This window comes from Rhinatrema bivittatum, chromosome 3 (genome assembly GCF_901001135.1).
Source record: "Rhinatrema bivittatum chromosome 3, aRhiBiv1.1, whole genome shotgun sequence".
Lineage (NCBI taxonomy): Eukaryota > Metazoa > Chordata > Amphibia > Gymnophiona > Rhinatrematidae > Rhinatrema > Rhinatrema bivittatum.
In genome coordinates this window covers 288,075,031-288,089,874 of record NC_042617.1, presented here as the reverse complement: position 1 = coordinate 288,089,874, position 14,844 = coordinate 288,075,031, and the positions used below count along the sequence as shown (strand labels likewise).

General features: G+C 49.3%; 1 protein-coding gene across 2 annotated transcripts in view; it reads right to left on the bottom strand.

Annotated features, from left to right (window-relative positions):
• OS9 (OS9 endoplasmic reticulum lectin) overlaps nucleotides 1-14,844 on the bottom strand; it is a 146,676-nt gene that overhangs the window by 98,490 nt on the left and 33,342 nt on the right. For both annotated transcript variants that reach the window (XM_029594908.1, XM_029594910.1), the window contains exons 6-7: nucleotides 6,477-6,678; nucleotides 5,678-5,830 (exon numbers count right to left, since the gene is read on the bottom strand). In XM_029594908.1, coding sequence (XP_029450768.1) covers nucleotides 5,678-5,830; nucleotides 6,477-6,678 — 355 coding nt within the window. The remainder of the gene's footprint in view (nucleotides 1-5,677; nucleotides 5,831-6,476; nucleotides 6,679-14,844) is intronic.

Sequence of the window (14,844 nt, the reverse complement as noted above, 5' to 3'; positions counted from 1 at the left end):
TCTCAGGCCCGGGAGTCCAGGCGATAGAACCTGGAGAAGGTGTGTAGGAAGGACCACGTCGCTGCTTGAGAGATGTCGACGGGAGACAATAGCTTAGCTTCCGCCCAGGATACTGTCTGGGACCCATTGGAATGGGCTTTAACAGAAGTGGTAAAGGCTTCCCTGCCTCTACATAAGCTCCCATGATCACTTCCTTGATCCAGCCAACTATGGTAGCTCGCGGAGCAGCTTCGCCTTGTTTTTTTCCAACAGGATGAACAAACAAGCGATCCGTCTTGTGCACAGGTTCTGAACATTCCAGATACTGTACTAAAAGCCTACTAAGTGGCATAGGAGGCAGTAGCCTTCCATGTCCTTGCGTTTATCCAGAGATGGTAAGGAAATGGACTGGTTCAGGTGAAACTCAGACTACCTTTGGTAAGAAGGAAGGAACAGTATGAAGCTGTAACATTCCTGCAGTAAACCAGAGGAACGGCTCTCAACATGACAGCACCTGTAGCTCAGAGATGAGACTAGCATATCGCCACCAAGAATACAGTCTTCAGCGTTAACCAGTGCAGAGAGACTGAACAGCGACCGAAAGTAAGGCCCTGCTAAAGAGTCCAATACTAGATTGAGGTTCCATAAGGGGACCAGCCACTTTAAGGGTGGTCGGTGGTGTTTAACCCCTTTCAGGAAACAGGCCAATTCAGGATGCAGACAGGTGGATTCCGTTCATCTCGCTCCTGAAGCAAGAGAAAGCCGCCACCTGGACCTTCAAGGAGTTGAGGGACAACCCTTAGTTCAGGTTGTCCTGTAAAAATTCAAGAATCATGGGGAAGATTGGTCATCCAAGGGGGCACCCTGCGTTCCTCGCACCAGGCTTAAATTATTCTCCAGATCCGCATGTACGCCAAGGACGTATTCGGCAGCTTCCGTGTGTGGAGCTGCCGAATATCCACACTTTGACAAGCAAGCCCTAAGGGCCAGACCGTAAGACAAAACAGAGTTGGGTTCTCGTGAAGGATCGGACCTTGTTGGAGAAGGTCCCTGTGTAGGGAGAGACAAAGTGGGGGGGCTCTCCACCAGAAGCCTCCGCATGTCTACATACCACGGGCGTCTGGGCCAATCCAAGGGCACTAGAAGGACTAATCCTCTGAGGTTCGATCTTGTGGATGACCTGGAGAGAAAGCGTACAGTAAGTCCTCCTCTGGCCAGGTTTGGACAAAAGCGTTGATCCCTTGGGAGCGCTGATCTCTTCTATGACTGAAGAAAATCGGCTGACCTTCGCATTTTGAGATGTGGCCAGTAGGTCAATGTATGGGAGGCCCCAGCGATCTACTAGGAGCTGAAAAGCTCTGGTCGACAACACCCATTCCCCTGGATCCAGACTCTCCCTGCTGAGAAAGCCTGCTCTGACGTTGTCTTTTCCTCTAAAGTGGGAGGCCAAGATCCCTTGCAGATCTAACTGCCCATTCCATTTGGGGGGGGGGGGTCGTCTAATCTCCATAGAGACAATTGGTGACTTTGGTTCCTCCCTGGCAATTTATGTAGGCTACCGTTGTTGCATTGCCCAACATCATGCAGACTTCCTGTCCCTGGAGCCTGTGGGTGAATTGCAGACCTGCTAATCTGACTGCTCTTGCTTCCAGGCGGTTTATGTTCCAGCGCACCTCTTCCTTGGTCCATCGCCCCTGGGTTATCAATTCCTGACAGTGAGCTCCCTACCCTCGGAGGCTCGCGTCTGTTGTGAGGACTAGCCAGTTTGGTGGGGACAGGCTCACACCCTTGGCTTAGGTGAACTTCCTGTAGCCACCACTGGAGCCAAGAACATACTTCCATTGGTAGGCAGAGGCGAATAGAGTATTGTTGTTACAGTTGGTTCCAAAGTCACAGAAGGGAGCGTTGGAGTGGCTGCATGTGTGCCCTCACCCACTGTACTACCTCCAGGGTTGATGCCATCAAGCCAAGAACCTGGAGATAGTGCCATACCCTGGGGCACATGGTGTTCATCAACCGATACACTCAGCACATCCATTTCCTTATCCTTGAGTGAGGGAGGAAGACTTTGTCCTGCTTGGTATCGAATCGGACTCCCAGATACTCTAAGGACTGGGAGGGCTTGAGGCTGCTCTTGTCCATGTTCACAACCCAACCGAGTTCCTGAAGCAGGGACCTGACCTTGCTGGTTACCTGGAGGCTCTCTTCCAAGGACTTCGCCCTGATCAGCCAGTCATCTAAGTAAGGCTGCACCAGATCCCTTCTTTCCTCAGTGCCGCCGCCATGACCAACATAATTTTGGAGAATGCGGTTGCCAGGCCGAAGGGCAACGCCTGGAACTGATAATGGTGGCCCAGTACCACAAAGCGTAGGAAACAATGGTGGTCTTGACTGATTGGGTTATGAAGGTAGGCCTCCAAGAGGTCCAGGGAGGTTAAGAACTCTCCCGGTTGTACGGCCATTATGACGAAGTGAAGAGTTTCCATGCGGAAGTGAATTATCCGCAGATGACGATTGATGCTCTTGAGGTCCAGGATGGGGCAAAATGAACCCTCCTTCTTGGGGTGCTATGAAATAGATGGAATAATGCTCTATATTTTCCTGCAGTGTAGCACCGGAGTTATAGTCCTCAGACTAAGGAGCCTTAACTTGGATTCCACTGCCAGATTTTTGTGCTGGGAGTGGCAATGTAACATCATGAACATGTCCCGAGGGATGCTGTAAAATTCCAGAGTGTATCCTTCTCGTATGATGTCCAGTATCCATTTGTCCAACCTGATCTTGACCCACCGCTGCTAGAAGAGGGATAGTCAGTCCCCTATCTCCTCATCCTGTGGATGGGTTGGCCAAATTTCATTGGGAAGTTCGAGTCGAACCTGAGCCTGAACCAGTTTCTCTTTTTGGTTGTCTGCTCTGAAAGGACTGAGACCTTCGAGGGCAGAGATGTCTGAAATGAGATTCTGTAGGCCTGGAAGTGCTGGGAGCCCCTATCTGGACCCCTCATAGGCGAGGGGTACTGTAACCTCTTTTTCTTATCTTCTGGTAACCAAGGCACTGGAGATTCACCCCACTTACTGGCTAGCTTTTCCAATTCACTTCCAAATAGAAGGGATCCCTTAAAGGGCATCTTTGTGAGGTTTGCTTTAGAGTTCGCGTTCGCTGACCAATTTCACAGCCATAGCTGTCTTCTGGCCGCCACCACTGAGGCTACTCCTCTGGCTGAGATACACAATAGGTCAGAGCTTGCATCTAGTAGGAAGGCTGCAGCGGGCTCACTTGTCTCTCCGGAATGCGCCCCTGAGCTATCTGCCTCTCTCAAGAGCTGCAGTGTCATTGCTGTTGTATCAAAGGCTTGCTTAAGGATGGACGCCAACCGCCTATCGTGTGCATTCTTCAAGGCTGCTCCTCCCTCTACTGGGATAGTTGTTTGGTTTGAGATGGCACGGACCAGGGCATCCACTCTCGGAAAAGCTGGCGATCTTTGGCCGCTGGGTCCAGAGGGTACAAGGCCTCAAAGGCCCGACCTCCTTTAAAACTGGCTTACGAGGCATCTACCTCCAGGTCAATCAACTCCTGGATGGCTTCCAGCATTGGAAAATAGCAAGCGGCTTTCCGTAGACACACCAGGATGGGACCTTTCTTTGTTTCCAACATTGGGAGTTCCTGGCACGAACCCAGAGTCTTTAGAGTCTGGGAGACCAGGGCTGGCAATTCATCTGAGGAAGAGACCATAGCATGGTCCCATATGGCTCCAGACCTGGAGGGATTTCCCTGTCCTCCAATGAGTCTGCATCCCCTTCGTCATCCGGTGGTGTCTGGTCCCCGTCAGAGATACCCTTGATGAGGCGAAGCATGTCCAGAGGCATGCTGATAGGGCTGGGAGGATGAGGCCTTCCCAGCTGGGGCTCAGACCAGGCAGGGGCAGCAGCTGACTGTGCCTGAACAAAGGCTTGAAGGCCCTGAAGGAACTCCATCCAAGAAAAGGTTGCCGGGTCCATATCTAGCCCAGGAGGAACTGGGGTAGGGGGCCACTGAACTGCCCTCTCCCAGGGAGGACGTAGCCCCGGGGTGCTACAAGATAAAGTCGTGGCTGACCTGTTCTCAGACTGGGAGGGGACAGGCTTGGAGAAGTTCTGAGGGTCTAGCCCTCCCTCTGGGCTTCCTCAGTGCTGACACGGTGCTGTACAACCTTAATATGGAAGGAAGCACAAAGGGAGTGTCGCTTGTGCTTCTTTGTTACCAGAGCCATAGTACACTGTAGCTTGTGCGTTCAGCCGGTTAGCGTCTGAGCTCGAGCGCGCACAAATCTGCCCCAACGTATGTAAGTATAAGTGTCTGGTTGTGCGCGAATGTATGCATGTGCTTATACGCACGGTTATGCGCACCTATGTGCTTGTCAGGCGCACAAAGGGCCGGCCTGCACTGTGCGTACTGACAGTCAATAAGGGAAAATGGTGCCGCACCAAATCGCGCGCAGCAGCCTGCCACGTGGCGTACCCACCGAGCCTGAAGTGTGGCCTAGCCCATTGGGGGCCGCTCAACCCGCTCAGAAACGCCCTTCCCTTGCCCTAACAGGATCAGGAATATAGTGGATACAGTGTGCCGAGCAAGGAGACCGGAGGAAAGACTTACTGAAACCCTTCCATGTCCCTGAATCAGAGTTCTTTTCTACTTACCTGGACTCTGCACTTACCAGCTGAGTACAGAGGTCTCCAGCTGCGGGTGGAGAGGGCTTAGGCCATCACTGCTGCACTCTGTTTCCTGCACCTGCTGCCTTTCAGGTGCTTCAGCAGCAAAGTCCACGCCGGGGACCGGCTACCAGACCAAGGCACACCTCTAAAGGATCTCGGAAATCACCTCAGGAATTCTCAACTGGGAAAGGGACTTTTAGGTATCACCGCAGGAAAGCGGGCTCGATCTTTCTCCAATTTAAAAGGTAAACTTTCTTCTTCAAACTAGTACTGCAATCCTAGACACTACTGCTGGTGTGGGTATAGTATATCCACATCTGCTAGTAGACGGAGAGATACTGAATGGCTGAGGTCACTGCAGGGGTATATCTAAGGTGACGTCAGCTTTGAAACCGGACTCTGTCTCCATCTGCTAGCAGGGGAGCACACAACCCATCGGTCCTGAGTCCATCTGGCTACACGCTAGGAAAAATTTTGATGGTGAAAGGGGGAATTTTTAAATGCTGCAATGTGTCCGGCTAACTCCAGTTGGACCAATGCTTTGAATATCAACCTCTAAATTTATCATAAAGTGAAATATTCTCCATAGCGAAGTTCTAGAACAGCTAAAATATATTCACTGAAGGCTTTCAGCAAGGAAAATGACTTTTTGGTGGCTAGAAAGATTAACTGAACAGAAAAAATATTGTGTCAAACAAAAGTGGTGCAAAATAGTGAGGATTCAAAATAATTGTTCACAATGTACTCTTATAAACTGATAAATACCATCAATGTGGCCAGTCATTATAGGTACTTATGTAAAAACAAAAGGATTTTTGGCCGATGATTAAGCGTAAGGCAAAGTGAAGGTTTAATATATGCCAAAGTGCCTATTATGACTGGCCACATTGATGGTATTTATCCGTTTATAAGAGGACATTGTGAATGATCAAAGAACAAATAAACAAACTGATCAGAGTAACAGAGAAAGGCTGACCACAATTGACAAAAGTCTGTTCCATTCATACCTCTCCCTTCCGCTGCCCCCTCTTCTGGCTCATGCTTTTCTTTGGGGGGCTCCATCTTCTGACTTGCAGATTCTATCTCTTGATCGTCTCTCATCTGTGTGTCCAAGGTTTTAAGTTCCTCTGAGATCTCTTCAACTATACGCTTTGTGTCAGCTATATGTACAACAAAACAAGGCATCTTATTAACGATTTGAACACCAATCAATCTAATAAGAAGTAAGGGGAAAACCGGTCACCTGAAAGGAAAACATCTGCACTATACTACTGAATCATCACTGGTAGACCTCATGTCTATGAAGCAGTTTTTGCACTGGCCCTTCAGCATGACACAATGATGTTTCCTGCCTTCCGATAGGCTGCACTAGTTGACATTATGTCCCCAACAACTTGCCACCAAGGAAAAGAAGTCCTGGGAATGAAGGCACAGAGAACGAGAGGACTGTATGGCATGAGGTCATACAGAGGATCAGTGATTTTAAGGATTTGGGCTGCTGTTCAGATGGTTTTTAATTCAATGCTTCAGACCTCACTAGAAGGAAGACAGACTTCTCCATTACTTTCCAACTAGTTCACAGGACATCATCATCACTATCAGATCTGCACAGTGTATACGGAATACCGATCATGGGTTGTTCTAGCTGATTTTAACTCATTTCCTATTTTTATAACCATAACAAAACCACTTAAGACAGTAAGAACATCTTCAGTCTTAGCATGTTATCAGGAAGACATGGCCCTGTTGGATGAACACTATGGCTGGGTTATCATGGTCAGATTATTCTGATTCCTGGATACTCACAGACTTGTGCTTTGACGTAGGCTATGTACTGCTCAGGACTGAGAGCCGGGTGACATTTGATAGACTGAGGGGTAATAGTGGAAGGAAGTCGCAGAAATGGGTGGTGGCAGATACGAGTGGTGTGTATCGTCAAAACATAGGAGCAGGACTGGGGCTCATCCACACGAGCGATGTAATCTCCTGATCCCTCTTCACACATAAACTAGTGCAAGAAAAGAACATTAAGTACAGTTGTCAATCACCACAATAATTGTGCCAAGATCAGCTGCCAATCAACTGTCTTCCTGAGCTCCCATTCTGATATTCTATTATCAACTGGGAAATGTCTGCGAAATAAACTTGTTATAATTATCTAGTACATATGTGTCCTATTGTAAATCTATTTTTAAGACCAATACTTTAAACTGAACTACTACTGCAGATATTCACGATGTAAAGTATGATCACAGAAAGAGCATGGCAGCTGGGCTATACGCTACCAGGCAGGGACACCAAGTTTAATTCTCAGCTGTTTCTTATTCCTGAGGATGGGAGTGCAGCAGAATGTTCTTACAAGCTTGGGGGAACAGAGTTCACTGTTGCTCTTAGGAGGACACTTATGGGCCAGCAAAAGAGTAGACAAAGCATGACAAAGGTGTATTCCACGTCACCTGCTATAAAATCTTTAAACATGTGCGAGAGAGGTAAAGAAAATATCAGACACTATGCAAAAATAGAGTCCTAAGAAGAGTCAGAGAGGAAGAAGTAAGGAGAGAGGCAGTGCCTGATAACTCCAATGATGGGATAGAATGAGGAGCAAAGCTGTGCAGCTGATATCCAAGAAGATCCTCTAAGGCATCTGGTTTCTTATGGTTTTGCTACATTCTCTACAGTTTATATTGTTGTATATGTCTGAAAATAAATTCTTTAAAAAAAAAAAAAGGAATAAATGTGATGCGGATTAGCTGTAATGGAGAAATTATTTACCTGATAATTTAGTTTTCCTTAGTGTAGACAGATGGACTCGGGACCAATGGGTTATGTGCTCCCCTGCCAGCAGATGGACATGGAGTCCAGTTTCAAAACAGACGTCACCCTAGATATACCCCTACAGTGACCTCAGCCATTCAGTATTCTCTTCAAAAGCCATTGGGGACATACTGATGAAAAACTATAAAAAACAGAAGTCCTTAACTGTACTCAACCAAACATTAGCACTGGGTCCCAGAAATATAGATGCCCCGATCTAGGGGGTAGAGAGACTGCTTACCCGTAACCTCTTGGAATCAAAATTCATCTCATGGGCGATTCCTTGGCACTGCTGATGGGCAGCCATGAGTGGGATGCTGAGTCCATCTGGCAACACTAAGGAAAACAAAATTATCAGGTAAATAATTTCTCCATTTCCTAGCATGTAGCCAAATGGACTCAGGACCAAATGGGATGTACAAAAGCTACTCCTGAACAGGGTGGGAGGCTGCACTCAGTCCAGTTAGCAATGCCCTTACAAAGGCTGTGTCCTCTCGGGCCCAAACATCCAGGCGATATAATCTGGAGAAGGTGTGCAAGGAGGACCATGTCACCACTTGGCAGATGTCAACAGGAGTAGCTTAGCTTCCGCCCAGGATACTGACTAGGCCCCAGTGGATTGAGCTTTAACCTGCCTTCACATAAGCTCCATGATCACTTCCTTGATCCAGTGAGTTATGGTAGCTCACAAAGCTGCTTCACCTTGTTTCCTTCCACTGTGAAGAACAAACAAGCGGTCCACCTTCTACACCGGTTCCGAATTTCCAGATACCGTACTAAAAGCCTGATGTTTAAGTGGCGAGGAAATGCTAGTCTTCTGTGACCTTGTGTTTATCTAGGTATGGTAAGGAAATGGACTGATTCAAGTGAAACTCCGAGACTACCTTTGGCAAGAAGGGAGGAATGATGCAAATCTTGTAAGTTCCTGAAGTCAACCAGAGGAATGGCTCTCGAAACGACAACACCTGTAGTTCAGAGATGAGACAGGTCGAGCATATCGCCACCAAGAATAGTCTTCAGCATTAACAGGCGTAGGGACAGACTGCACAGCAACCGAAAGGAAGGCCCAGCTAAAAGATCCAATACTAGATTGAGATTCCCTAGTGGGACCGACCACCATAAGGGTGATCAGAGGTGTTTAACCCCTTTTAGGAAAACGGGCCAAGTCTGGATGTGCCGACAGGCAAGCTCCGTTCACCTTCTCAAACAGGAGAGCGCTGCAACCTGGACTTTCAAGGAGTTGAGGGACAACCCTTCATTCAGGTCATCCTATAAAAATTCCAGATCCATGGGGATTTTGGTCGTCCAAGGGGTTACCCCGCGTTCCTTGCACCAGACCTCAAATATTCTCCAGATCTGCACATACATCAAGGCTCTGGAGAACGTCCGTGCGCAGAGCAAGGTGGCAATTACTGCCACTGAATATCCACGCTTCATCAAGCAAACCCTCTCAAGGGATAGGCCGAAAGACAAAACAGGGATGGGTCCTTGTGAAGGAGTGGACCTTGTTGGAGCAGGTCCCTGTGCGGAGGGAGGCTGAGGGAGCTCTCCTCCAGAAGCCTCCTCATGCCTGCATACCAAGAGCATCTGGGCCAATCCGGGGCCACTAGGACTAATCCTCTGTGGCGTTCGATCTTGCGAATGACCTTGGTCAGCAGAGGCCATGGAGGGAAGACGTACAGTAAATCTCGCTGGCCAGGTCTGGACAAGGGCATCAATCCCTTGGGAGCGCTGATCTCTTCTGCAACTGAAGAATCGTGAGACCTTCGCATTCTGAGATGCAGCCAGCAGGTCGATGGAGGGGAGGGCCCCAGTGATCTACCAGGAGCTGGAAGGCTCTGGTTGACAAAGCCCATTCTCCTGGATCCAGACTCCCCCTGATGAGAAAGTATGCTCTGGCGTTGCCTTTTCCCGTGATGTGGGAGGCTGAGAACCTCTGTAGATTTAAGTCCGCCCTTTCCATAAGAGGATCCATTTCCAGAGCCACTTGGTGGCTTTTGGTTCGTCCCTGGTGGTTGATGTAGGCTACCACAGTAGTGGTGTCAGACAGACATCACACAGACTGCCTGGCTCTGAAGTCTGTGGCTGAATTGCAGACACGCTAATCTGACAGCTTAGCTTCCAGGCAGTTTATATTCCAGTGCGTCTCTTCCTTGGTCCAGCATCCCTGGGTTGTCAATTCCTGACAGTGAGCTCCACACCCTTGAGGCAAGCCAGGTCATGAGTACTAGCCAGGTTGGTGGGGACAGGTTTACACCCTTGCTTAGGTGAGCATCCTGTAGCCATCACTGGAGCTAGGAACATACTTCCATCGGTAGGTAGAGGCAAGACTAGTAGTCTTAAGACAGTGGGTTCCAACATGACAGCAGGGAGCACAGGAGTGGCCACATGTGTACCCTTGCCCACGGTACTACTTCCAGGGTTGATGCCATCAGACCAAGGACCTGGAGATAGCTCTACACCCTGGGGCACATTGTGTTAGTCAACCAATGTACTTGACACAACAGCTTCCTTACCCTCGAGGGTGGAAGACTTTCTCCTACTTGGTGTCAAACCAGACTCCCAAATACTCTAAGGACTGGGAGGGCTTGAGCTGCTTTTGTCCATGTTCACAACCCAACCAAGATCCTGAAGCAGACACGCGACCCTGCTGGTCAGCTGGAAGCTCTCACAACTTTGCCTGGATTAGCCAGTTGTCCAAGTAAGCATGCACAAGGATCCCTTCTTTCTTCAGTGCCACTGCCACAACCATAATTCTGGAGAATGTCCTGGGGGCAGTTGCCAGGCCGAAGGGCGATGCATGGAACTGATAATGGAGGCCCAGTATCGCAAAGCGTAGGAAATTCTGGTGGTCTTGTCAGATTGGAATAAGAAGGTAAGCCTCCGAGAAGTCCATGGAGGTTAAGAACTCTCCCGGTTGTATGGCCATTATGACGGAGCAAAGAGTTTTCATGCGGAAATGAATTAACTGGAGATGACGACTGACAAGTTCCAGAATGGGGCAAAAGGAACCCTCCTTCTTGGGTATGATGAAGTAGATGGAATAACTCCCTGTATTTTCCTGGGGTGCAGGAACTGGAATTCTAGCCCTCAAATTGAAGAGCCATAACAAGGTAGATTCTACTTCCAGTTTCTTGTGCTGGAGTGGCAAGGTGACATCAAGAACATGTCCCAAGGGATGCTGCGAAATTCCAAAGCGTATCCTTCTTGTATTATATCCAGTACCCATTTGTCCGACATGATCTCAACCTACCGCTGATAGAGGGATAGTCGAACCCTTATCTCCTCACCCCATGGATGGGTCGGCACAACTTCATTGGGAAGTTTGGGCCAAACCTAAGCCGGAACCAGTCCATCTTTTTGGTTGTCGTCTTCGAAAGGACTGAGACTTTCCCAAGGGCAGAGATGTCTGAAATGACGAGTTTCTGTAGGGCCGAAAGCACTGGGAGCCCCTGTCCCGACCCCTCATAGGCAAGGGGTGCTGCGACCTCTTTTTCATATCTTCCAGTAGCCGAGGCACTGGAGATTCACCCCACTTACTGGCTAACTTTTCCAATTTGCTTCTGAATAGGAGGGATTCCCTTAAAGGGCATCTTTGTGAGGTTTACCTTAGAGATCGCATCCGCTGACCAATATTGCACCCAATAGTTGTCTTCTGGCCTCCAGCACTGACAGCACTCTTCTGGCCGAGGTACGAACTAGGTCAGAGCTTGCATCTACTAGGAAGGCCGCAGCAGGCTCTCTCGTCTCTCTGGAATGCACCCGAGTTATCTGCCTCTCTCGACAGAAGCTGACACGAGTGAACCACCAGGGCCCAAAAGGAAGCAATCTGTAGTGTCATTGCTGTCGTGTCAAAGGCTTGTTTAAGGATGGACTCCAACTGCCTATCATGCGCATTCTTCAAGGCTGCACCTCCCTCCACTAGGATAGTTGTTCGCTTCGAAAACAGTGCAGACCAAGGCATTCACTTTTGAGAAACAGGCATTCTCTGGCCATCGGAGCCAGAAGGTACAGGGCCTCAAATGCCCGACCTCCTTTAAAACTGGCTTCTGGGGCATCCCACTCCAGGTCAATCAACTCCTGGATGGCTTCCAGGATCAGAAAATAGCAAGAGACTTTCTGTAGAGACACCAGGATGAGATTCTTCTTTGGTTCCATCATAGGGTCCATGCTGGGAACTCCCAGAGTTTTCAGGGTCTGGGAAACCAGGGCCAGTAATTCATCTCTGTGGAAAAACCATAACATGGTCCGGTATGGCTCCAAGCCTGGAGGGATTTCCCCATCCTCCAAAGAGTCTGCATCCCCTTCATCATCCGTGGTGTCTGGGCCCCTTACACGGATACCCTTGGTGAGGCATGTCGCCTGAACGAAGGCTTGAAGGCCTTGAAAGAATTCTACCCAAGAAAAGGTCACCGGGTCCATACCCTAACCCAGGAGGAACAGGTGTAGGTGCTGCTGAACTGCCCTCTCCCGAAGTGGATGCAGTCCCAGGATTACTCAGATCTGGGCTGCTATTGGATAATGTCATGGCCAACCCATCTTCTGAATGGGAGGGACTGGGCTTAAGAAGTTCTGGGAATCCAACCCTCCCTGGGCCTCCTCACAGTGCTGACACAGGAAGGATTCCAGGTCAGACCGTGTAGCCCTAATATGGCAGGTAGCACAAAGAGTGTCGCATGTGCTTCTTTGCTGCCAGTCATAATAAACTAACTTGTGCGTTCAGCCAGCTAGTGTTTGATTCGAGCGCACACAGATCCGCTCCGATGCGCGTAAGTATAAGTGCCCTTAAGCGCGAATGAATGCATCCGGTTGAGCACGAGCGCACAGGTATGCGCATACTTATGAGCACATTAGGCGCACAGCAGGGCTGGCCCGCACCATGCGTACCAACAGTCCATAGGGAAAATGGTGCCATACAAAAACCACGCTCAAGATGCTGCGATGTCCTGCCACATGGAATATCCATCGAGCCTGAAGCAGAGGCTAGCCCATTGGGAGGCTGCTCAACTGGCTCGGAAACCCCCTTCCCTTGCCCCAATGGGATCGGAACATTGTCAGTACAATGCGCTGAGCAAGAGACTGGCGGAAGGCCTTACCGCAACCCGTCTGTCTCTGAATCGGAGTAGTCATCTTTTTACTTACCTGGGCTCAGCACTTATCAGCTGAGTACAGAGATGGTCTCCGGTGGCGGGGGAGAAGGCTTCGGCTGTCACCGCCATGCTCCACTTCCTGCACCCGTTGCCTTTCAGCTGCTTCAGCAGCAAAGTCCATGCTGGAAACCAGCTATTGGACCAAGGCACACCTCGGAGGGATCTTGGAAATCACCTCAGGAATTCTCAACTGAGGGAGGGACATTTAGGTATCACCGCAGGTGAGCGGGGCTCAATCTTTCTCCAATTTAAAGGTAAATTTTCCTTCTAACGGGTACTGCAATCCCGCTAAACACCAATGCTGATACAGGGATAGCATGCCCACATCTGCTAGGAGACAGAGATACTGATGGCTGAGGTCACTGCAGGGATACATCTAGGGTGACATCAGCTTTGAAACCTGACACAGTCTCCATCTGCTGGCAGGGGAGCACATAACCCATTGGTCCTGAGTCCATCTAGCTACACTCTAGGAAATCCATGTTAATTCTGACTCATGTATTTCAACTTGCCGTTGAGACTAGTAATGGATTACCATTTCAAATGAACTCATTTTAACTATTTTCAAATCTATGCCGACTAGATTTCTTTTGTTTCCTTCACTTTTTTCCTCTGATTTTCTAAGTTATCATTCTTTTCTCTCCAGCTCTCTTTCTCCACCTTTCCTGTTGTGCCACCCTCTCTTGCCACAGCCTGCCTCTCCCCTCCATCTGCATGCACTGCCCCAGTCTATCCTTTGTTTTGCATTCCGGCAGGTATTCCCTCCTTTGGCTCTTGGTTGCACTGGGAACTCCATGCTGCACGTGCCCTCTCAGCAGCGCCTCCAGATATTCTCTCCTGTTGTGGGCACCACCTGATTTTATGTACTTTAAGTCACATGGCGGAAAGGAGAAGACACTGAATGATCATCAGCAATGATGGGAGCTTGGCCCAAGTGGTTCTACTAACGGGAGAAGACAACAGGCCCACGTGGGGCCACCAGTGGGAGAAGATTCAAGCAGTGCCATGAGTAGTAGAAGCAGCAGGATAAAGGTGCCGCAGATTAGGAAGCAGTAAGACTAGGCTATTCTAGCTCTTGGAAGGAATTAGAGATGGTCTCGTATAAAGGAGGAAGGAAAATGGGGCCAGCAGCAGTAGACATGGACTAGAGCAGTGGTTCGCAACAGGTGTGTCGGGACACTAGCATGTCACGAAGTCCCAGGAGGAGTGTCACAGAGCCAGCAGAAGACTGATCTTTCTTCATCAGTCTGGGCAGGAGTTGTCTGGCTTCTCTTTTACTGTTTATGATAGGAAGCTGCTTTTGCTTCCTTCTCTTCCTGGCCAGTGGGAGGTTGTTCTCTCCTGCTTCACCCAGATCAGAGCACGACGTCACCAACTTCTGTTCATATGGGTCCAGCAGACAACAACTATCTTCCTCTGCCTGGTCTGGTAGTGAGGCTGTTGATGCTCTCTTCACCCCATGGGGCCTGGATGTGAAAGCAGGAGCATAAGAAGAAAGAAAGAAAATGCCATACTGGGTCAGACCAAGGGTCCATCAAGCCCAGCATCCTGTTTCCAACAGTGGCCAATCCAGGCCATAAGAACCTGGCAAGTACCCAAAAACTAAGTCTATTCCATGTAACCATTGCTAATGGCAGTGGCTATTCTCTAAGTGAACATAGGCTATTCTCTAAGTGAACATAAAGGAGAAAGGTGCGTGAGGTATAGATATGCTGCTGCTGCCTCCCTTTCTTCCTCTCCTCAGTGCTTCTTGCCCTCATCTACTGTTGATAAAGAGTGAGGGAGAGACTGCAATGGCCTGAAGTCTTTTCTGCTGGCTGGGAGCCAGAGGAGGGGAAAATGTACTAGGCAGGAAGGCATGGGGAGATGGGGAGTCAGGAGTCTGCTGGATAGGATGGGGTAGGGGAAAGAAGGTTAGGGTTGTTGGGTAGGGAGAGGTAAAGGAGGGACGGGTTGGGACTGCTGGGCAGGGAAGAGAGATGGAAGTGGAGAGAGAGATGGCAGTATGGGGCTGCTGGAAGGGGTAGGAAAGAGGTGGTCAGAGGTATTTTGGGTAGGGAAGGACAGAAAGGGAGCACAGGGAAGAGGATGTGGGGTGTTGGGAATGTTGAACAGGGATATGAGCAGGTGAAGGGATGGTTGAGTAATTGGGAGACGTGAGGGGTGATAGGGCATAGAGGGGAGTGACTAGGTACAAGGGCTATACTTGA